Here is a 24670-nt window from a genome sequence, read left to right on the forward strand (position 1 = left end):
TTTTTTTTTTTTTTTTTTTTTTTGTATTTTTTTTTTTCTGAGAAAGAGAGAGAGAGAGAGAGAGAGACAGACAGACAGACAGACTGTGGGCAGGGAAGGCGCAGATAGAGAGGGAGATACAGTATCCGAAGTAGGCTCCAGGCTCTGAGCTGTCAGCACAGAGTCTGACGTGGGGCTTAAACTTACAAACTGTGAGACCATGACCTGAGCCAAAGTTGGATGCTCAACCTGAGCCACCCAGGCACTCCATCCATCCTTTCACTTTCAATGTATTTGTGTCTGAGATCTAAAATTAGTCCCTTACAGAGAGCATATAACTGGATTAAGTATTTTGTTTAATCTGTTCTGCCAATCTGTCCTTTGATTGGAGAGTAATCAACTTACATTTGAAGCAAGTACTGATGAGGAAGCACTAACTTCTGTCATTGTGTTGTTTTCCATGTCTTCTAGTGTTGTCCCTCATTTCCCACATTACTTTAGTTACTTTTTGTTGTGAAAGGCTTAATTTTTTTCTCATTTCCTTGTGTTTATATTCTATAACCGGTTTTTTTATTTTTTGGTTGCCACAGAGATTACATTTAACATTCTAAAGTTGTAACACTTGAATCTGAATTTATACCAGTGTAGAGGTGCATGGATGGCTCAGTCAGTAGAGCGTGCAACTCTTGATCAAAATCAAGTGGTAGTGAGTTCAAGGCTCATGTTGGGCATCGAGATTACTTAATTAAAAAAAAAAAAAAGTTTTTTTAAAATCTTGAATTTATACCAGGGTAACTACAATAATACAAAATCTCTTCTCCTTTATAGCACTATGCCCCTGTTGGTTGTTATCACAAAATTATAACTTAATACACAGTGTTCAAATATGAAATGATAATTCTTCTAAATATATTGGTCTCTTAAGCAGAAGATATGTTTTGGAATCACAAACCAGTTAACAGTAATGACTTTGAGACCACTGTTTTTAGTAATGTATTCATGTACAAAACAAAAAGTGAAGTCACAATCCACCGTTACAGTAATACTAGCTTTTATAGTTGCCCGTGTATTTACCTTTATGAGATCTTTATTTCTTCATCCTGCATCAAGTTACTGTCTAGTGTCCTTTCATTCCACCTTGTGGGACTCCTGTGATCATTTCTTGCCAGCAGATCTATCAGAAACAAAGTTCCTCAGCTTCTGTTTATCTGGAAATGTCTTGATTTATTCCTCACTTTTAAGGAGGATTTTACCAGATACAGAATTCTTGATTGACAATTTTTTTTTTTTTTTTTTTTTTTTTTTTTTACCACTTTGAATTCACTGGCCCACTGCCTTCTGGCTTCCAAGGTTTCTGATGAGAAATCTGCTAACTGCCTTATTGAGGATCCCTTGATTATGAGGAGTCATTTCTATCTTCCTGCTTTCAAGATTCTTTGTCTTTAGCTTTTAGAAGTTTGATTATCCGGTGTCTCTGTGTAGGCCTCTTAGAGTTCTTCCGACTTGGAGATCACCGAGCTTCTTGGATGTTTATATCCATGTTTTCCATCAAGTTTGGAAAGTTTTCAGCACTTATTTATTCAAATATTCTCTCTGCTCATTTCTCTCTCCTCCTTCTAGGACTTCCCACATGTGTATTGGTCTGCTTGATGATGTCCAACAGATCCTTTGAGCTCTGTTCACTTTTCTCCAATCTTTGTCCCTTCTGCTTCTCAGACTATACTTTCCATTTTCCTACCTTCAAATTCATCGATTCTTTTTTCAGCCAGCTCAAATCTGCATTTGCATTTGAATCCTTCTAGTGAGTTTTCCATTTTGTAATACAAGTTATTGTACTTTTCAGCTCCAGAATTTCCTTTTTGTTTTTAGGTTCTCTCTCCTTATTCCTAATTCCATTTTTGTTCACACATTGTAGTCTTGAGTTTGTCCACATCTTCCTTTAGTTTTCTTTGTCTGGCAGATCTGCTGTCAGGTCTTTTTCAGAGACGGTTACTGTTATTTTATTTCCTTTGAATGAGCTATACTTTCCTGTTTTGTTGAATGCCCTGTGACTTTTTTGTTAAAAACTGGACATTTGAATCTAATGATATGGCAATTCTGGAAATCAGATTCTCTCCCTTTCCCAAAGTTTGAGGCTTTCTTGGTTATTGTTTTTATTTTGGCTGTGATAGGCTGTCTCTGGTCAAGCATCAGCCTGAAGTATAAACAAGCTCTTCTCAGGGCTTTTCTGTACCTTTTCCTGGAATGTGCAGTCATTTTCCAATTTTCCTCATAAATGTAACTGTTTTTTAATGTCTGGCTCCAAAAATGGGAAGACGAGAAAACAGAAGGCAAGGAAAAAAGATGCTGGCCTTTAAAGTCCCCTGGAAGTCACTTAGAAGGGACAGAGTGCCACAACAATGGCTGTCTGCCTCTTTATCTGCAGCACTGTGAGCAGAAGCAGCAATCCGTGATCAGAACACAGATCCATGATATTTAGAAGACAGGGTCCATTGTGCCCACTGTGGGTCACACAAGCTGTCTGCCAGTTGCTCCAAAAACATGTGTGCAGTTGCCTGCCAGGAGGCCGATGGGTAGGGGATAGGAATGGACTGAAATTAACCGCAATTTACCTTCCAAGCCTTCCCCTAGAGCTTGCAAGCCTTCCAAGGAACTGCAGAATTATAAAATACAGTAGTTACATCAGACAGACTCTGCTGGTTCAGTTTGTGCCTAGGTGTGGAGAGATTCCTGGTGTTTCCTATTCCACCACCTTCCCAGAATCCACTGTTCTTTAGTTTTTGACCACTTGGTTTTGCCTCTCTGAACAACACAGCATAACTGTGCCTGGTTTTGAACCTATATAAATGAAATCACATGCCATATATTCTATTTCAACTGTTTTCTTTCACCTTATCTCTTTATCATTAATGCTTTCAAATGCAGTTGTAATTCTATCCATATTCATCACTATACAGTATTCCAATGTACAAGTTAACCATAATTTATTTCTCTGTTCTACTAACGAAGGGCACTGGGACTGTTTCAAACTTTCAATGCTCTTGAACACTGTGCCACACATAAGCATAATCTTCTCCACGCCATACATCCAGAAGCCAAAGTTTTAGGGTATGCGTATTTGAACTAATTTATTCTCCCAGTATTGGAATATGAGACTTTTTTCCCTTGCTTTACACTGATACTAACCACTGTGCTGTCAGATGTTTTTGCCAGGTCATCTAGTATAACTTGGTATCCCAATACCATCTGACAGGCATACCTTATTATTTAATGCTTCTCTGTACTATGTTTCACAGATACCGTGTTTGTTAGAAATTGAAGGTCTATGGCAACGCTGCACGCAGCAAGTCTATGGGCACCATTTTTCTAACACTTGCTAACTTCTGGTCTCTGTGTCACATTTTGATAATTCTTGCAATATTTCAAAGTCTTTCATTCATCACTGCATTTGCTCTGGTGATCTGTGATTAGTGATTTTTTGGTGTTACGATTACAGTTGTTGGGGTGCCACAAACCAGGCCCTTAAAAGGTGGTGAACTTAATCAATACATGTTGGGTATGTTCTGACTGCTCCATTGACCAGCCATTCCCCCATCTCTCTCCCTCTCCTCTCAGGCCTCCCTGTTCCCTGAGGCACAACAATATTTCAATCAGGCCAATTAATAACCCTACAAGGGCCTCTAAGTGTTCACGTGAAAGGAAGAGTCACACAGTCTCTCACTTTAAATCAATCAAAAACTAGAAATGATGAAGCTTAGTAAGGAAGGCATGTTGAAAGCCCAAATGGGCAAAAAGCTAGGCCTCTTTGCATCAGTTAGCCAAGATGTGAGTGAAAAGGAAAGCTTCATGAAGGAAATTATTGCTGACATGGAGAAAGTTTTAGGGCTCTGGCTAGAAAATCAAACCAGCCACAACTTCCCTGACACCAAAGCCTCATCCGGAGCAAGGCCTTAACTCTCTTCAACTCTAGGAAGGAGAGAGGGGTGAGGAAGCTGCAGAGAGAAGTCTGAAGCCAGCCGAGGTTGGCTTAAGGGAGGAAGCCGTCTCTAGGACGTACAAGTGCAAGGTGCAGCAGCGAGCGCTGATGCAGCAGCTGTAACGAGTTACCAGAAGATCTAGGCAGGTTAATTCACAAAGGCGGCTACCCTGAACAACAGATCTTCGATGCGGACCAGACAGCCTTCCCGTGGAAGAAGACGCCATCTAGGACTTTTTAGCTAGAACCAACTCGATGCCTGGCTTCAAGGTCTCCAAGGACAGGCTAACTCTCGTTAGGGGCCAATGCAGCTGGTGACTTTAAGTTGAAACCAATGTTTATTTACCAGTCCAAAATTGCTAGGGCCCTTAAGAATGACGCTAAATCTACCCTTCCTTGCTGGAACAGTAGAATAACAAAGCGTGGATGACAGCACATCTGCTTACAACATGGCTTACTAAATATTTGAAGCCCACTGTTGAGACCCACTGCTCAGAAAACAAGATGCCATTCAAAACGGTACTGCTTACCGACAACGTACCTGGTCGCCCAAGAGCTGCGATGGAGTCGTACAGCGAGATTAATACTGTTTTCGTGCCTGCTAACACAACACCCATTCTGCAGCCCGTGGATCAAGGAGTTAATTCTGACTTCAAGTCTTATTATTTAACAAACACATTGTATAAGGCTAGGGATTCCTCTACTGGGATCTGGGCAAAGTAAACTGAAAACCTTCTGGAAAGAATTCACCATTCTAGATGCCATTAAGAACATCTGTGATTCATGGGAAGATGTGAAAATATCAACATGAACAGGAATTTGGAAGAAGTTGATTCCAACACTCATGGATGACTTTGAGGGGTTCGAGACTTCAGTGGAAGATGTACCTACAGATGTGATGGAAACAGCCAGAGAACTAGACTTAAAAGTGGAGTCTGAAGATGTGATGAATTACTGTAATCTCACGATAAATAAAACCTGAACAGTGAGGGACTGCTTCTTATGGATGAGCAAAGAAAACGGTTTCTTGAGATGGAATCTATTCCTGGTAAAGGTGCCGTGAAGATTGTTGAAATGACAACAAAGGATTTAGAATATCACGTTAACTTCCCAGCAGCAAGGTTTGAGAGGACTGACTCCAACTCTGAAAGAAGTTCTTCTGTGGGTAAAGCAGCATCGCATACTACAGAGAAATTGTTTGTGAAAAGAAGAGTCCATTGTGGCAGATGTTATTGTTGTCTTATTTTTAAGACCCTGCTACAGCCACCCCAGCCTTCTGCAGCCACCACCTTCATCAGTCAGCAACCATCGACATGGAGGCCAGACGCTCTGCCAGTAAAAACTTTATGACTCACTGAAAGCTCAAAGGATGGTTAGCATGTTTTAGCAATGAAGTATTTCTAATTAAGGTATGCACATTGTTTTTTCAGAAATACTGTATTGCCCACTTAATAGACTATAATACAGTGTAAACATAACTTTCATACACTCTGGGAAACCAACAAATTCATTTGACTTGCCATTTTGCAACATTTGCTTTATTGTGGTGGTCTGGAAGTAAACCCACAGTATCTCCAAGTACGCCTGTGCTAGGCATTTACCTGATTACTAGTGAGCCTGAAACCTTTTATTACATTTATGTTTTGATGTCTTCATTTGGGAATCTTCTGCCCATTTTTTATCTGATTTTTTTTCTTAATGAGTTCTTTCTGTGTTCTAAATTTAAGCCCTCTGTCAGTTATTCATGCTGCGAATATCTTTTCTACTCTGTGGTTTGCCTTTTTGTTTATTAATGATGATTAACCATTTGTTCTTCTTTCAATAAAGAGAAGCTGGGAATTTTTAAAGGAGTCAAATTTATCAATCTTTTCTTTTATGTTATGTGGCTTGGTTAAAATATTTCCTTAGGTTGGGACATGAAGGAAGATGTGCACTTAAATTATCTTTTTTTTTTTTTTTTAATTTTTTTTAATGTTTTTATTTATTTTTGAGACAGAGAAAGACAGAGCATGAGCAGGGGAGGGGCAGAGAGAGGGGGAGACACGGAATCTGAAGTGGGCTCCAGGCTCTGAGCTCTCAGCACAGAGCCCGATGCGGGGCTTGAACTCACGGACAGACTGTGAGATCATGACCTGAGCTGAAGTCGGACACTCAACCGACTGAGCCCCCCAGGTGCCCCTTAAATTATCTTCTAAGGGTGAAGAAATGATTTATGGTCTGGGTGATTATCTTTCTCCTGCCAAACACCTGACTGTCCCAGCAGTGTGGGACACCCCGATGAGCGGCTTGCTTGACGATCCCGCGGTACAGCCACTCTGGAGGGGTATTTTACCAGGATGGCAGGTCCTAGACTCCAACTCTTATCTCTTCAGCCCTGAATTTGCCAAAAGTGCACTTTCACCTCTCAGATTCCTCTTCTTAACTGGCAAACACCCCAATCGCCCCAGGACAGAAGCAGCGCTGTATCACTTCTCTATAGCACATCAGTTCACAAACAGTGAGGTCTCTTGACTACCTCTCCCTCAAAGGAAAGCACAGGATGCTGGGAGAACCCATCAAAGATGACTCTCTGCGGGTAAGGAGTGATAACTGGAAGGTAATGAATAATGGACAAAAAATGTCTAAGATCAAAGCTGCAGGATGAGTGGTGGAGGGTATCTTGAGAGTAAGCAGGGATCGACAACATAGGCTGCTTGACTAGGGACAGTCCAGGACACAGAAGAGAAAACTGGCTCTGAAAACATCCAAGATAAGTAAGGTGGTTCTACTGACCATTAAATCAAAATTAAAAGAAAAACTAATCATTACCTGCAATCTGTACTGAGCCATCTTCTCCAAGAAGAATGTTTCCAGCTTTCACATCTCTTTAAGGAAAAAAAAAATTAAAAAGTTACATATTAAAAAACACCTATTCTTTGGAGTCACATAATTTAAGCAATTGTTTACTGTATTCACACAACACTGGCAGTAAATTCTCTATTTTACATTAAAGGGTGTTAAGGCCAATAGTAAACGATTTTTAAAATTTTAGTCACTTGTACCAGAATCTAAATATTACAAAGAAAGCTACAATAACAAATAACCTTTTACTATAAAATCTAGAAGACCCAACACGATTAAATACTTGTTTGGAATAACAGTGGCCAAAGAATGCAACCCTCACCTACTGTCACCTAATTCTACTTTTTGAAATATATTGATTAAAAGAACATTTTTTTCAGTTCATTCATTTTGAGAGAGAGCGAACATGAGCAGGGTAGGGGCAGACAGAGAGGGGGGAGAGAGAATTCCAAGTCAGCGGAACTCACTGTCAGTGCAGAGCCCGATGCAGGGCTCAAACTCACAAAACCTGAGATAATGACCTGAGCCGAAACCAAGAGTTGGACACTTAACCACTGAGCCACCCAGGCACCCTAAAATATAATGATTTTGTTCCACAACATAATACATGGTCAAAATTTTTATTTTTTTATGTTTTATTTTTTGAGAGAGTGAGTGCACAAGCAGGGTAGAGGGACAGAGAGAGAATCTCAAACAGGCTCCACGCCCAGCACAAGAGCTCGGTAAGGGGCTCGATCCCTAGAATCATGACCTGAGCTGAAATCAAGAGTCAAACATTTAACCGACTGAGCCATCTGAGGCACCTCTCAAAAATTGTAAATGGTCAGTATGTGGTTAAAAACAGGGACTATCCTACGCCTGAGACATAAAGATAGATATTAATCATTCAAACATCTTTATAGTTTTAATCGGTAACTATTTGTAACTCAAACAGTACACGTGCACACATTCTTATTCTAAAAACAAAATATCACCGAAGAGCCCAAAGTCCCTCTACCCACCATTCTCAAGTCTAGAACTTTCTTCACAGTTTTCAACTATTACCAGTCTAGTCAATACAATATGTTCCTGTGACCTACCTCGGCTCTTCTTCCAACATAAATGATACTACACTATCCATTCAAAGCTACAACTTGTTTTTCTCATACAACAATGCGTTAGCAATATCTGGCAAAATTTAAAATCCTCAAATCCCGAGTAGTAGCAAATCCACTTGTTGATAACCCAGAGAAACCCCCACCCGTGTACAAACAAGGACGTCACTGCAGCATTGTTTGTAATAATAAACCAAAAATGATAACAACCTAGAAGGCCAACAATAGCAGAAAGGTTGAACTAATTTTGTTACAGCCATAAAATGGAATAAGGTCAATCAACATGGTTTGACTTGAAATACCCTCTAACACATACTACTAAATGAACAAATCAAATGAGAGGACAGCGCATTTTGTAGGGCATCATTAATGTTATACACACACACACACACACACACACACACACACACACTTTACATTTATTCCAAATGGAGAGTAATGAATGTTTCCTTCTGTGGAGAGGAATGGGTTTGGAATCAAGGCAAACAGTGTTGAATATCTTGTGGAAATGTGATCATGTATTTATTTTGTAATTAAAAACAAATATACAGAGAGCCAGTCTTTGAGGCTAGACAAGAAAGAGCAAGGCTAGCTCACGGAGGAAGGCTTTGTCATGAAGAGGAACCAGCGAAAAGCACAACACTTCATCCTTTTCCTATTCCTGTCTTATCTCTTATCTTTAGATCATAACCATTCCTCAAAAAAAAAAAAAAAAAAAAAAATCAAGGGGCGCCTGGGTGGCTGAGTTGGTTAAGCATCCAACTTCGGTTGAGTTCATGATCTCATGGTTCATGGGTTCGAGCCCCATGTCGGGCTCTGTGTGACAGCTCAGAGCCTGGAGCCTGCTTCGGATTCTGTGTCCCCCTTTCTCTCTACTCCTCCTCCACTCGTGCTCTGTCCCTCTCTCAAAAATAAACACTAAAAAAAATTGTTTTTAATCAACAATAATTTCACAACTGTGTGTATCAGCTTCACCATACCACAACATGCAACACTTTTCCTGAATGCGTACCGACGCATGAGGCAATCACGCTGCTGAGTACTCTGCACTGTTCATACATCCACGCAATTCACACGGCATTCCCCCAGAGCTGACTTAGACTCCAGCTAAGACTACTCTACAAGCAATTTACACAGCCTTCTCCCAGAGCTGACCCAGAGTAGAGCCCAGCTAAGTCTACTCTACAAACATAAAGTCTCTGACTCCAGATACTATGAATAGGAGAAAACTGAAGACCTTCCCTTCCCTTGGTGACAAAAACCATCCAAGTCAACCACCAACTTTTAACTCCCTTTTCTGAGTTCATCTGGAATGACATCTAAAACTCAAAAAATGTATAATTTAGTCACTTCCTCCTCTGTATTTTTGCAGCAGGCTGTAACACAGCATTAGCCCAGACTACAGAAATGTCATCATAATCTTCGGGCTGCCTCTTTCAGCACGAGCTAAGATCTGGACCTGTACCTTACTAGATTTCTATATCACCTGCACTTACTTACTTACTAGCATTATGATTAGTAAACAGGAGACATCTCCCAGATATTCACCGAATATATTTAAATAACTAAGGAGACAATTTCCTTAAATACTCTTCTGGAGATAAGTGGAAGTATTAAATGAATGAATGAATGAATGAGTAAATAAATAAATCCAACTAAATACCAAAATAAAACTTGACTGTTTCCTTTCCACCGTCTCAAACCCCAATTTCCACCTCCTAACTCTGTTCCAAATGTTAGGGTTATAAAGTAATACACTGCAGTCAAACAAGACAACCTAACTATCCAACAACGGGAGACCAAATTGTGGTATATCTATACAATGAAATACTAAGAATAGCAATGAACATATGAATATGGAAGCATCACCAAATATATCCTTAAGTGAAATAATACTATGTATGTATGTTTCCATTTTCTTCTTTTTTATGAAAAAAAAAAAAAAAAAAAAAAAAAAAGAGGGATATACATATGTTTATATTGGCATAAAATCTCTCTCAAAGGAGTCACAAGACAATGGCAAGAAATGGTTCCATTTAGACCAGGATACCAGAGGTTCAGGGAAGGAGGAAGATTTTTTAAAAAATACTTTATTTTTTAGAACCATTTTAGGTTTACAAAGAAATTGAGAAGACAGTGCAGAGGCATTCCCACATGCCTTACACTTAGTTTCCCCCATTGCTAACGTCTTACATTAGTATGGTACTTTTACCACATTTAATGAGACCAGTACTGATGCATGATTATTGAAGTCCACAACTTACTCAGATTTTTTAAAGTTTTTACCTAATGTCCCTTTTCTGTCCCAGGATCCCATTCAGGATTCCACATTAAATTAGTTATGTCTCCTTAGGTTCTGCTTGTCTATGACAGTTTCTTTGACTTTCCTTGTTTTTGATGACCTTGACAGCTTTGAGGAATAATGGTCAAGTATTTTGTAGGATGCCCCTCTAATGGAATTTGCCTCACGATCAGACTGGCATTATGAATTTTTGGAAGGGAAACCACAGAAGTGAAGTGCCATTTTTATCACATGATATCAAGGTACATAGTATCAATATGATTCAGGACAGGACTTTTTTTTTTTTTTAATCATATACCATTTTGTGCTTTTTTGAATATTTAAGTCACATACATGTGTTACCTATTCAAATAATGTTTTATACAAATTTCTGTTTTTTGGTAAGTGAAGAGACAATAATCTATTTTCAGTAGAGCCTGCACTTAGGGTGACTACTTTTCCCGATCAGCTCCTCAGATAATCAATTCCATGCTTCCCATTTGAAACCAAAGTGCAGTCTGCAGAACAGCTTCCAGGAGTAAAAGCAGGAGAAAATCATGAGGCTAAATGGCTCACTGGACAATCAAACATACCAGTCTGTCCTCATGGGCAACAGGACAACTGACCTTCCAAGAAAAAGATTTGTAACTAAATACCTGGAAATCCATAAAGGCCTTAAGAAAACAACCTTTCTTACTCTGCCACAAAATCCAAGCAACCCAGCAGCCCAACAGTTAAATCCACAATCCATTCTTAAATAAAAAACAACAGTGAGTTTTGTTTTTCACAGCTTAAAGCCATTTCTCACATGTCACTATTGCACCAAAGTGACAAATTCCTTGTAAAATTAGAAGGAATATCATATTTTTCATAAGGAGCCCCTTTTAAAAAAATGTTAAAAAAAATAAAGGGAATATCATAGAAAGAAATAAGAAAGAACAGTGAGTATTTTCACAGGTTAATGCCATTTCTCACATGTCACTACTGCACCAAAGTGACAAATTCCTTGTAAAATTAAAAGGAATATCATAGACATGCTTGACTCTTTCATTAGCAGACAGCAAAAGTTACTGCCCGAAACATGTTTATGACTCATCAATAGGCACAGTTTGTGGAAAACTCAAAAAAGGTCAAGAGAAGCAAAGAATCAAAATGAAAGCTGGAAAATACACTACATTTTAAGCATCTTTTTTTTTTTAATGTTTATTTTTCAGAGAGAGAGACAGACAGAGTGTGAGCAGGGGAGGGGCAAAGAGAGAGAGGGAGACACAGAATCCGAAGCAGGCTCCAGGCTCCAAGCTGTCAGCAGGGAGCCCGACGCGGGGCTCGAACTCAGGAACCATGAGATCATGACCTGAGGCGAAGTCAGACACTTAACCGACGGAGCCACCCAGGTGCCCTAAGCATCTTAAACTGACTAGCCAACATTTCTGCTGGGGCAAACCTCTTTAACGGGGAAAATATTGGAGCAGGTAGATACAGAGAGAAAAGTTTAAGTCTAATTTAGAGACCTGTTCACCCTAGTTAAAACCTCTAAACACAGTGAAGATGGAGGAAAATTATTTGACCCGATCCACCAGTCTAACCCACAAATGGGTTAGACCAAAATAAAGATGAGAAGCGGCAAAAACTACTACATAGGTTCAGCTGTCCCCCAGGAAGGCCGCCTTCTCCCAAGCCTGCTGAAATCTCAGAGTAGCTCACAGCTCAGAGTGGTTGCTGCTGAAGTTTAAGCAGTGGTTCGCAGTCTTCGCTGCACATTACAATCACCTGGGGAGCTTTTAAAGGTCCCAATGCTGGGGCACCTGTGTGGCTCAGTCGGTTAAGTGTTGACTTCGGCTCAGGTCATGAGCTTGTGGTTCACGAGTTTGAGCCCCGAGTCAGGATGTCAGGATCTGCGCTGACAGCTCAGAGCCGAGAGCCGAGAGCCGGGAGCCGGCTTTGCGGATTCTGTGTCTCCCTCTCTCTCTGCCTCTCCCCTACTCATTCACTCGCTCTCTCTCTCTCTCTCTCAAAAATAAATAAAACATTAAAAAAATATTTTTTTTAACTCCCAATGCCAATGCCTCATCTCAGACCAACCGAATGGACTTCTTGCAATGGATCCAGGAATCAGTACTTATTAAAGTTTCCTAGGTGATTCCAGTATGTAGCCAAGGTCGAGAATCTCTGTTTTAAAGTGTGAAGATAAAGAATCCATTCCAGCAACATGGCAAAATATGTATGGCAAACAGTCTTTCGTCACTACTGCCCGGGCCTTTGCTGCAAAACCCACCATTCCCCTGCTACACAAACAAAGAAATGCTGGATACATTAGGAAGGGAAATTGTCACACTGCTGAACATGAACTAAAATGAAATCCTCAAGTTTCAGAAATGCAAGGAACACTTAAGAGCCAGAGCAGTAAGCCTTGAGAGAGAGAAGACAAGCTGCCCCAAATGGCTGGGAATCTCGGATTTTAAAATGGTCCTGGACCGGTTTAAGGTTGAGAGTACAACTGAGACCCTTGCATAAAACCAGGAGCCTGGGAAGAATGAGCCACAGTGAAAGATACCCTTAACAAAAGTAAACTAGCATAGCCATATTAAAATAAGATGTAATTGTCTTTAATACAAAAGCATTTCTAGGAATAAAGAGGGTCATTATATTATTTTTTAAAAAAGGAATAATTCACCAGAAAGATAACAATCCTGAAAGGGTCACTGGATTCCAGGGCTCCTTCTCCCGAACCTCTGGTTTCCATTGTTCTGACAGGAAGTCAGCTCTCAGTCATACTGAAGCTCTCTGTCTTAGCTTGTTCCGTTCAAGCTGCTATAACAAAAATACCACAGCCTGGGTAACTTAAACAACCAACACCGTTCTGGGGGCTGGGAAGTCCAAGATCAAGGCAGTGTCTGGTGAGGGTCCACTTCCTCCTGGTTCATAGGTGTAGGAGTGCTGACAACACTGACTCCATCTTTGGCCCTCCATTTTGTCCATGCCCGCCCAATGACCTCGCTCGGGGCCACGTGTTCCAGTCCCCATGGAGGTTAATGCATGCCCTGACCAGATGCAGGAAGGCTCGTGCTGACCTTCCCTAAAGTGACACACACAGAGGTGCCACTTTAGATATCTACCCTTTGACATCACCCCCATGCCCCTCACGGTATAAAAACTGGGGGTGAAGATGTGGACTGGGAGGTGAATGGAGGCAGACAATAGCGGCCACAGCTGCTTGGATCGTCAAGTTCACGCAATCCCCCTGTCAGGAAGTTACCCCCAATAAAACTCTGTAAATGGTATGGAGTGACTTTCGACATTTTTCATTCTCAAAGTGACTTCTCGGTGTGGAGGACACATTACTGACCCGCGTCCACCTTTTAACCACAGGTGACCATCTTTTCACTCTGTCTTCACGTGGCAAAAGGAGCCAGGGAGTTCTCTGGGGTCTCTTTTGTAAGGACAGTAATCCCTTTCATGAGGGCACCACCCTTATGACTGAGTCACATTCCCAAGGCCCCACCTCCAACCACCACCACAGCGGTGATGAGTTTCAACACATGGATCCTGAAGAATCACAAACATTCCTCCTACAGCACTACGCCCCCTACGTGATGGGCTGTTTTCCTCTTGCTGCTGCCAAGATACTCTGTGCTTGCATTTCAACGGTGTAATTATAACGTGTCTGCTTATAGATTTCTTTGTATTTGTCTTCACCATGGTTCACGGTTTGGAAGTTGGGGGCCATTATTTCTCCCAGCATTTTTTTCTGTCTCTTTTACTCATTTAGCTAAATGAGAGCTGATATATATGTATATACTCAGAGTAGAGGTTACGGTCATACAAAACTGAGCAGAGACTGAGTTTGTGCCTGAACTTGATGTGAATCTATTCATTGCTTTCTAAAAGAGACAGTGACCTTAGTGTGTATGTCAGTGTGTATTTTGGGTTAATTTCCTATTAATTAGATAAAGTCTGTATATGTAAAGTTTTAGGAAAAAGGATATACTATGCTCTGAAGTGAAGACTTTGACTTTTAAAATAGGGACTGGATATATTAAATAAAAAGAGATAGCACATAGTATATATTTAAAGCAAATAACCTCAGTGGCAGAACTAAATTCTACTGAGTTAGTAACTAAAAAATATTAACTGACATTGAACCACTGTGTACCCAGCTTCATAGATTAGTGCGATCTTTCTTTCCTAGCAGGTTTTGGGAACCCACTGGCCTAAATTCAAGTCCCAGCTATGTCACTAGGTGGGGGACTTTTAGCTAACTACTCACCTCTCTGCCTCGGTTTCCTCCTTAGTAAAATGGGGATGGAATTACCTACCTCGTAAAGCAACCTAACTGTAAAGATGCAATGAGGTAATTAATGCAGATGACGCACTTAGGATACCATACAGCACTCGAGCTTCAGTGAATGCGCAGTATTGCTATCTACACCCGAGGTCAACAAACATTTTCTTAAAGGCCCAGGGAGTACACGTTTTAGGCTCTGTGGGCCAGATGTTCTCTGTCACCACTACTTTGTTTTCATCGTGCTAAAGCAGCCACGGACAACCAATAAATGAATGGGCGTGGCTGTCCTGCTGTCGCTTTTACAAAAAACAGGCGTCAGGCTGTGTTGGTCAATCCCTGATGATGTACATGGCGATAGAAGATGGGCTTTTCCTCTCAAAGAATAGTCCATCCATAAGTGACATCAGTCCAGTATGGTGACTCCGTAGAATCAGGGAGTCAGGCTCCTTCCATGTTATTGCTTTATCTTCCCCCTAAGTTCTTGCTACATAGCTCAGGATGGCTTACCACCACATCCACATTTCAGGGGAAGGAAGGAAAGGGGAAATAGAGGTTATGCCACTTTCTGTTAGCAGTGGTTCTCAGGACATTTGGCAATGTCTGGAGACATCCTGGGTTGTCACACTGGGTGTGGGGGATGAGGGGGGTGCTGCTGGCATGTAATGGGTAGGAGTCAGGGATGTTGCTTAATATGTCCTACAACGCAGAGTTCAGCCCCTGCAACAAAGCACTGTCCAACCCACATGCCAATAGGGCTGGCGGGGGTGGGGGGGGGTGGTGGCGGTGAGAAAACCTGCTAAGGGAACAACCTTGAAGTAGTATACATTTTTGTTCTCACCACGGTGGCTAGAAATTCATTCACACAGGTGTATCTGACCTGCATGGTAGGCTATGAAGTGTTGCCTTTCTTCTGGATGGTTATACGCCCAGTAAAAATGTTACCTTTTATGCTTTTTTTCTTTGAAAAGAAGAGGAGACCCACTGGGGGCCAAGTAGCAGTTTCTGGCATTTTTTTCCCCCCTAGAAGACTGATGAACATGAAATCAGAAGTGAGGTATTAACTGAATTCTGTTCATCGAGAGCATTAAGGTATATATTCATAGGGTTACCGCTATCCAGCGGTCAGGAATCCTGTTTTTCAGGCCACCTTTTCCTCTTGCCAGTGCAGGAAATACAGTCCCAAAGCTTTACTCTTTGGTCATGCCCTTTTCAGTCATCTGTTAACCCATTATTGTAACTAGGTCCAAAATGACAGGATACAATTTTAAATGAAAAACCCTACTGTCTTAAGAATATACCTTCAATGCTTCCAAGATGTCTGGTTTATATATTATTCCTTTCAGTCAGCTGTTCTTCATAACCATAAAAAGAGTTCATTTTTCTTTGTAAGACTTAAGCTGGTTGGAAAATTTAGACGGCTAGAAAGCATTATTCATTTTTATCTAGAGTAAGATACTTTTATAAATGGCTGATTGCATTGGTAGATGTTAAAAAAAAATTTTTTTTTTTACATGTATTTATTTTTGAGAGACAGAGAGAGACAGAGCGTGAGCAGGGGAGGTGCAGAGAGAGGGGGAGACCCAGAATCCGAAGCAGGCTCCAGGCTCCAAGCGGTCAGCACAGAGCCTGACGCAGGACTCTAACTCACAAACTGTGAGATCATGACCTCAGCTGAAGTCAGATGCTTAACCGACTGACCCACCCAGGTGCCCCTATATATGTTAATTTTTTTTTTTAAATGGTGCTATTATCAGAATAACCTAATTAAAGGTCTATATGTGTGTCCATGTGGGGGTGAGGAGATTACTTGTTTTTTTCCCTCCCTATTCTGATTCATTCCTTAAAGCCTCAGTTTTAGAACTTGATAGTTGTCTGACCTTTGATCAGTTACTTTTCTGGGCCTTTGTTTATCTATTTGCTGAGAGATTAGGGTTAAGTAGGTGAGCTTTAAAAAACTGAGGTATGGGGGCGCCTGGGTGGCTCAGTTGGTTAAGTGTCCAACTTCGGCTCAAGTCATGATCTCACGGTCCGTGAGTTCAAGCCCCGCGTCGGGCTCTGTGCTGACAGCTCAGAGCCTGGAGCCCGCTTCGGATTCTGTGTCTCCCTCTCTCTCTGCCCCTCCCCCGTTCATGCTCTGTCTCAAAAATAAATAAACGTTAAAAAATAAAAATAAAAAACTGAGGTATGGGGCACTTGGATGGCTCAGTAGGTTGAGTGTCCAACTTCACTTCAGGTCATGATCTTGCAGGTCGTGGGTTCGAGCCCCGCATTGGGCTCACTGTCAGTCTGTCAGTGCAGGGACCGCTTCGGATCCTCTGTCCCCCTCTCTGTACCCCTCCCCCGCTAGCGCTCTCCCAAAAGCAAATAAATATATTTTAAAAAATTTTAATAAAAGTTGAGATATCACTGACGAATAAAATTGTAAGATATTTAATTTTTTTTTAACGTTTATTTATTTTTGAGACAGAGAGAGACAGAGCATGAACGGGGGAGGGGCAGAGAGAGAGGGAGACACAGAATCGGAAGGAGGCTCCAGGCTCTGGGCCATCAGCCCAGAGCCTGACGCGGGGCTCGAACTCACGGACCGCGAGATCGTGACCTGAGCTGAAGTCGGACGCTTAACCGACTGAGCCACCCAGGCGCCCCAGATATTTAAAGTGTACAATGTGCTCGTTTGACGTATGGACACACTGGGAAAGGATTCTTCCCACCAAGATAATTAACATACCTGTTACCTTATATGTTTACTTTTTGGGTTTTTTTATGTTTTTTTTTTTTTTTTGGTGAGAACACTTAAATTCTACTCTCTTAGCAAAACTTACTCATAACTGAGTTTGTATTCTTTTACCAATGTCTCCCTATTTTCCCTATCCCACCTGCACTCCCCACCCCAGCAGCCACTTTTCCACTCTCCGTTTCTAGTTCAACTTTTCTTTTCTTTAGTTTCTACATACAAGTGATACCAGGCAGTTATCTGTCTTTCTCTTTCTGGTCTAATTCACTTAGCATAGTGCCTTCCAGGTTCATCCATATTGTCGCAAACCACAGCATTTCCTGCTTTCTTTTTTTTTAATGGCTAAATAATAATCCACTGTACATATACACATCTTTATCCATTCATCCACTGATGGACACTTAGGTTATTTCCACAGCTTGGCTCTGAGATGATGACTTCACTTTCTTTGAATATATACCCAGAACTAGAATTACAGGATCATATGGTAATCCTATTTTTAATTTTTTTGAGGAACCTCCATACTGTTTCCCATGGTGGCTGTTATCAGTTTATGTTGCCACCATCAGTGTACAAAAAGGTTCCCTTTTCTCCACATCCTCATCCAGGATCTGTTATCTCCTGTCTTTTTGAAAACAGATATCCTAACAGATACGCGATGATATCTTACGGTGGTTTTGACTGTATTTCCCTGAGGATTAGGGAAATAGATCATCGTTTTTGGGAAAATGTCTATTTGGAGCCTTTGCCCATTTGAAATTAGGTTATTTGGGAGTTTCTGTCTCTGAGTTGTACAAATTCCTTGTATATTTTGGATATTAACCCCTTATCAGAACACGTGGATTGCACATATTTTCTCCCGTTCCATGGGTTGCCTTTTTATTTTGTTGATGGTTTCCTTTGCCGTGAAGAAGCTTTTGAGTTTGGTGTAGTCCCACCTGTTTAATTTTTCTTTTCCTGCCTTTGCTATTGGTGTCACATCCAAAAAAAAAATCTGTATTTCATGTATTCCCATTCTGATCTTTTAAAATTTACTTCCTTCTGCTAACTTTGGGTTTAGTTTGTTCTTAATTTTCTTTTCTAGTTCCTTAAAGGTAGGTGATTTTTAAGATTACAATCTGTGTCTCCCGCCTTTTTTCTGCCTTTATTTTAATTGAGCATTTTACATGATCCCATTTTCCTCTCCTCTCTTAGCATATCAATTCTTTTTTCATTTTTTAGTGGCTGCCCTAGAGTTTGCTATAAACATTTACAACGAACCCAAGTCCATTTTTAAAGAGCACTATACGACTTCTCTGAGTTTTCTTTTAGTCTCACATATCCTGGACTGGGCACTAGAAAGTCTCTCAACCCAGAACTATGAACAGGCGTACACGACAAACAAACGAACAAAACAAAAATTTTAAAAATCCTCCACGCCTGCTCTCTGGGGCCAAAGGAGCAGAGAAGGGGCAGCCTAGCACAGACCTAGCAAAGGACCCACAGCTGGAGTCACAGGCTGGCCCACTGTGCCAGAGCCAGAGGTTTTAAGCAAAGACCAAATTGGAAACCCCATCCTCTGCCCCACACCCACGGCAGCAGGTAGGCCCATACTGCCCGCCCCAGTAGCACCAACAGCCCAGCCAGCATCTCTCGGCCCAGTAGCCGGCTGTAGAGAGCAACCTGGGCCCAGCGCTTCCTGGCACTTCACACAGCGGCAAAGGACAACCCAGACCCAGTGTCTTCCAACTCTCTACCCAGCAGCAAAAGGTGGCCCAGGGAAATGCCTTCATCCCCACAGGCAATACTAACAGAGAACGAATGGGAGCCCCACTGGCACCACGTGGCATGGGCCACAGGATGGGCCCCCAAAAGTGCTCACAGACCCACGGGTACAGCACCTATCTTCCACCTTCCACCTAGCAGCATCAGGCCTGGGGCATTCTACTCTGCTCTCAATGGTGCATCAGCAGGATTGAGCAGAGAGCCCCAGCAGTGCCGGGTGAACAAAGCAAACCAGAACAGCACTGTAATGGCTCTAAAAATCAAACTGTCATTGGAACTACAGCCCACAAAAGTAGACTAGGTTTTATATTCTAAACCTCAACACGGCAAACACCTGCTAAGATATATATTTAAATGGGATCAAGAGTCTCCTAACATGATATGCAAGATATCCAGGATACAATTTAAAAATCACTCATCATACCAAGGACCAGGAAGAACTTCAATAAGAGAAGACAACTGACATCAACACCGAGACGAATCAGATCTTGGAATTAATTATATGCCAAGAATTGTAAAGCAGCCATTATAAAAATGCTTCCACATGCAATTTGGGATTATCACAACAAATGAAAACCAGAAAATCTCAGCAAAGAAATAAAAGTGATAAAAAGAAAAAGAATCAGATTATCTAAAAGACTATAATAACTGAAATACTCAATGGGTTCTATAGTAGAATGCAGACGACAGAATCAGAACTTGAGAACACATCAATAGAATCCACTCAGTCTTAACAGAGAAAACAAACACGATGACAAAACCTGAACTGAGCCTCAGGACTTATCGTACAATAACAAAACAGCTAACTTTTGTATTATCAGAGTCCCAGAAAAAGAGGTGGAAAAAAAAAAATGGATTAAAAAACTACCCAAAGGTATGACTGCTGAAAACTTCCCAGACTTGGGGAAAGACAAAATCCTACAGATTCAAGGAGTTTGGGAACCCCAAACAGAATATACCTAAAGAAGTTCACACCAAGACATCATAATTAAAGTTGAGAAAACCAAAGAAAAAATCTTGAAAGCAGCCAGAGAAAAACAACATTATAGAACACGAATTCAAATGACAGACTTCTGATCTGAAACCACGGAGGCCAGAATTAAGTGGTAGAGCACCTTTCAATTGCTGAAGGAAAAGCACAGTCAACAGCAAATTCTTATATCCAGTGAAATTATCCTTCCGAATGACCACCCCCCCACCCACACCGTGCCAAAAAAAAGTCTGATATGAAGGAAAACCAAATCCAGGGATTAAACAGATTTGAGTAACACAGAAACCATCATCATTTGGATTCTTCTTATCTGTACCCAGGGAATGAATAGAGATGGCCAGGAATACTTGGACCATAAAATGATACATAGCTTTTTCCATTAAAAAAAAAAAAAAAAAAGCTTTAATAAGAAGTTATTTTACAAAGAGCTTTTAATAATTTGAGAAAACACTCAAGACAAAATACTAAAAAAACACAGTGAGAAGCAACAGACAAAACTATAAATATAGTTTTGTTTTAAGTATCTTGTGAGCACATAAAAGAAACTAGAAAGAAATATTACAAAACATTATCAGTGATTACAAGGATTGCCTCCCGACAGGAAATTATGAATTTTTCCTGTTTTTGTATTTCCCAATTTAACTAAAATCTTTACTTCTTCAATCCTTGCTAGCTGTGTAATTAAAACCCGAACCACAATGTGCTGAAACTCGCGATTCCAAGAGCCATGACGACATTCAGAGATTATGAATTCTGCGGAAGAATGGGGAATGGCCTCAACGAACTGAGACGGCACGACTGTCACTGCACCTTCCCCAAAAGAAGAGTGTTGTCGTTTACATACCTGTGAATCTGTCCGTTTTTATGCAGGTATTCCAACCCTTCCAGCACTTCTCTAAGTATCGTAGCAATGGTAGCTTCGTCCAGGACTCCGCTTTTGTGCTCCCCCTTTGCCACAATGTGCTTAATAATATCGAGAACAGAACCTAAAAACCGAAGACAAAATTTGCCGTAAACTTCTTACTCATGTCATATAATTCCAAGCCATTTTGAAATCAAACCAACGTAAACCTTTTCACAAACTTAACTGTATAGGAAAGGAAAAAAAAAAAGCAAACACAAGGAAATACAGAAGTTTAAAATTAATAACTTCTTCTCCATTTTAATCGAAAACAGAAAGCAGCCTACTAGCCAAATAGCAGTGTTACACCAGCATTTCCTTTAGACTTTTTAATAAGAATTTGGAAAAGGTGGTAGAGGATTTTTAACCACATCTGAAGAATCCCTAGGTAAACCTTACCCATCTATAACACATTAGTATAAAATACCACGAACGAATTTAAGTTTCCGACACTGGATCAGACTATGCGACACTATATGATTAAACGTATAAAAATACGATTGCAACACAGGTCAGATTACAGAAGAAATTCTTGGAAAGTCAGGGTCGCATGTGGGTTAAAATTAATTTTCAGTTTAACAAATAATAAGTAAGGCAAGGAAAAAAATGAAAGGATAAAAACGGCAGTTCTCTCTAAATAATAGCTACGATGTATTAGCAATCCCATTCTTCCCAGGATCAGAAATAATGCCCCGACTAAAAACTGGGGGGAGGGAGGGAAAAGATACCTACATAGTAATTAAAATCATAGAATCTTGACTGCCATACATAATTATAATAATAAAAAGTCTGCTGAAGATTAGTAAGATTTCTGGTAGTACAATGGCCCATAAAGATCACAGAACCAAAACAAAACAATCTTTAATATTAGAAATTGTGCCAAGAAGTAGAATATACCATAAACTGCACAGAAAAGATTAGATTTCCATTTCTTGGCACAAGACCTGAATGATCAAGACTAAAACTGAAACACAAACTTATGTTGAAAACTTGCCCTGGTGGGTGCTTTTATTTCACACACGTAACAAGTAAAAAATGTACTTCCAAATAGATGGAAAGCAGGGTCTAGATGGGATCCTCCAAAACATGGGAGGACAGAACACACATTTACTTCAGCTCCCACTTGAAATCCATTAACTTCATACACTTGATAAAACAGGCATAAACCCCGGATGAAAAAGAAAACAGAGAAGATAAAGAAGAGAGACAACAATCATGTTTTGCAGGAAGGAAAACAAAAAGCTAAGCAGAAGAGAGAAATCTGAAAGTCCAATGCCTGTGGAGGACTATGCCAGTTAGGAAACGGCGTATCCCAACAGAGCACATACACCAAGGACTACCTAAGGGGAAGTGAGAGGAGATTGAAGAAAAGGGCTGGAAACGGGAAAACTGGTTGAAAATTCGTATAATGGGGAAGAAGATGCCCAGATTCCTCCTCCTCTCTCTGGAAACCAGACCACTGCCACTCCCCATGTCCAGCAGGAAGACAGGCAATTTACTTTCTGGAGACCGTGAACCAGGGAGGCTCCAGATCCCAGGTGGTGTTTTCTAATACACTATCAGACTTTCCCCTCTTTATTGCTGGGATTCACAAGACTGTGACTCACACAGGGGGAGGCCTAAAGGAGACATTTTAAAAGTTCTGCTTAATCAATCACATATTAATCTCCAAAGCAAAGTCACTATACCAACAGGCCACATGTCTCATTTTTTTGAGAAATCCAGGCCACATAAGAACTGCTTAGTAAGAAGACATCTGTATAAACGCCAATCGAGACACACGTTTGTAATGCAAAGAATATCGAAAATAGGGAATGCAAAGGGGAAAATTCCTACTAGGAATTAAAAACTAACACAATGTATTCATTCAACAATTTGGCCATATTATATGCAAGATCTAGAACGGGGTGCCACAAAATATGGCAAGATACACATGGCACAACAGTTGACTCTGGGAATTTCCAGTCTGGTAGATCAAGAAAATGGAGCAATAAAGACCTAGGGTACATAAAAGGTTATTAGATCTGTATTTTTAAAGAGTTGAACCAGGAACTCCTTTTTAAAACCTTAAAAGATCGGGGCGGCTGGGTGGTTCAGTCGGTTAAGGGTCCGACTTCGGCTCAGGTCATGATCTTGCGGTTCGTGGGTTCGAGCCCCGCGTCGGGCTCTGTGCTGACAGCTCAGAGCCTGGAGCCTGCTTCAGATTCTGTGTCTCCCTCTCTCTCTGCCCCTCCCCTGCTCATGCTCTGCGTGTCTGTCTCTCTAAAATAATAAACATTAAAAAAAAAACTTAAAAGATTTTTAATGATTTCACAACACCAATGATCAATGGGGAAATTAAAGCAGTGCACGTCCCCAGTCTATGTTCATAACAGACATTTTTAACAAGCTATATAAAAAGCCCCCTCTTTCGTGGTATAAAATTTCTTCTCCAATTCAGTCTCCCAACAATGTAATTTTTATTGGTGGAGGGATAATCATGCCACTAAGACCTTTATCTTTAATTGATAAATTTGGTCCTAGAAAGTACCCATTTGTTCCCATATGATTTCTTCAGCATCTTGTAGCATCCAACATGATGATGGTGCTTATAATCCTCCCTCCTCAAATATCAAAATTACATGGAAGTCTTCATATCAACTAAGAAAGGTGAAGGTAAGATACGCTAAGCAAAAGAAGACTGCAGATTATCACTGGATGAATCAATTAACACCTAAAGAAAATTAAGAATAAAAAGGGAAGGTTGTAACAGCATGCACCGTCTTATATCCTTGGGCACAATCTGGAAGAAATATTTTACACAGATAATCAGATCTCAAACTTTAACACATGAAGGAATTAGTTGGCAAACTAGTTAAAAGTGTAGATTTCCAGATCTCACAGACTGTCTGTCATTCAAGAGATCTAAAGTGGGCCCAAGAAGGTGTATTTTAACAACCTAGGCTCCTAGATGAACACTGCCCATTGAAACCTAAGCATTTCTCAGAGTAATAGCAAGGAGAATGAAAAACAAGAGGGAATAAGTACAAATTTGGTAACAAAGCAAAAAGTTAAAATGTAAACACCTATTCCAAAAATCCATCTCATGTCTGCTCTCCTTGCCTATGGCACAGAACATTTAAAAAGCAATGCAAAACTTTTACTGTCCAAGAATATCATTATTACATATTAAAATACTTTTGAAAAAGTAGCAAAGGAGCTTCCGGGTTAAGGCACTTGTGAAATCTCCTAATTATATTGCTCAATCAAATTATTCAGTCAACATGTTTATTGCCTCAGTTTACTTTTATGAAACAACACTCTTTGAATCCGAAATTAGCTCATGTTAGTTATCAGAATTTCTGCCAAGAAGCTTTAACCGATATTCAGCCACTGGGTTTTGTTCGTTTCTTCCTGAGCCATGGAAGGTTTCAAAGGGGTCAAATTTGCTTGGGCTGAATATTCCACTTCAGACAAATAGACATACCCCTCCGTTGTTGCCTGAACAACCAAAGATGGTCCCTATTATTAATACCAGATATTCTATTCGGGTCCTGCTTAGATCGAAGAAGTTCCCATACTTGGGGCACCTGGGTGGCTCAGTCGGTTAAGGTTCCAACTTCAAGCTCAGGTCATGATCTCACGGTTCACGAACTCAAGCCCCATGTCGGGCTCTCTGCTGTCAGTACAGAGCCCGCTTCGTATCTTCTATCCTCCTTTCTCTCTGTCCCTCCCCAACTCGCTCTCTCTCAAAAATAAAAATAAAATAAACTTGAAAATGAAAAACTTCCCATACTTTTTTTTATGTCTTAGAAGATGACAAAGTTGAGAGCATCTCTAAACAA

General features: G+C 40.6%; 1 protein-coding gene across 2 annotated transcripts in view; it reads right to left on the reverse strand.

Moving 5' to 3' along the window:
• OXSR1 (oxidative stress responsive kinase 1) overlaps nt 1–24670 on the reverse strand; it is a 102313-nt gene that overhangs the window by 41232 nt on the left and 36411 nt on the right. For both annotated transcript variants that reach the window (XM_049629005.1, XM_049629006.1), the window contains 2 exons: nt 20790–20931; nt 6764–6819 (listed from right to left, as the gene is read on the reverse strand). In XM_049629005.1, coding sequence (XP_049484962.1) covers nt 6764–6819; nt 20790–20931 — 198 coding nt within the window. The remainder of the gene's footprint in view (nt 1–6763; nt 6820–20789; nt 20932–24670) is intronic.

Source organism: Panthera uncia, chromosome C2, assembly GCF_023721935.1.
Source record: "Panthera uncia isolate 11264 chromosome C2, Puncia_PCG_1.0, whole genome shotgun sequence".
Lineage (NCBI taxonomy): Eukaryota > Metazoa > Chordata > Mammalia > Carnivora > Felidae > Panthera > Panthera uncia.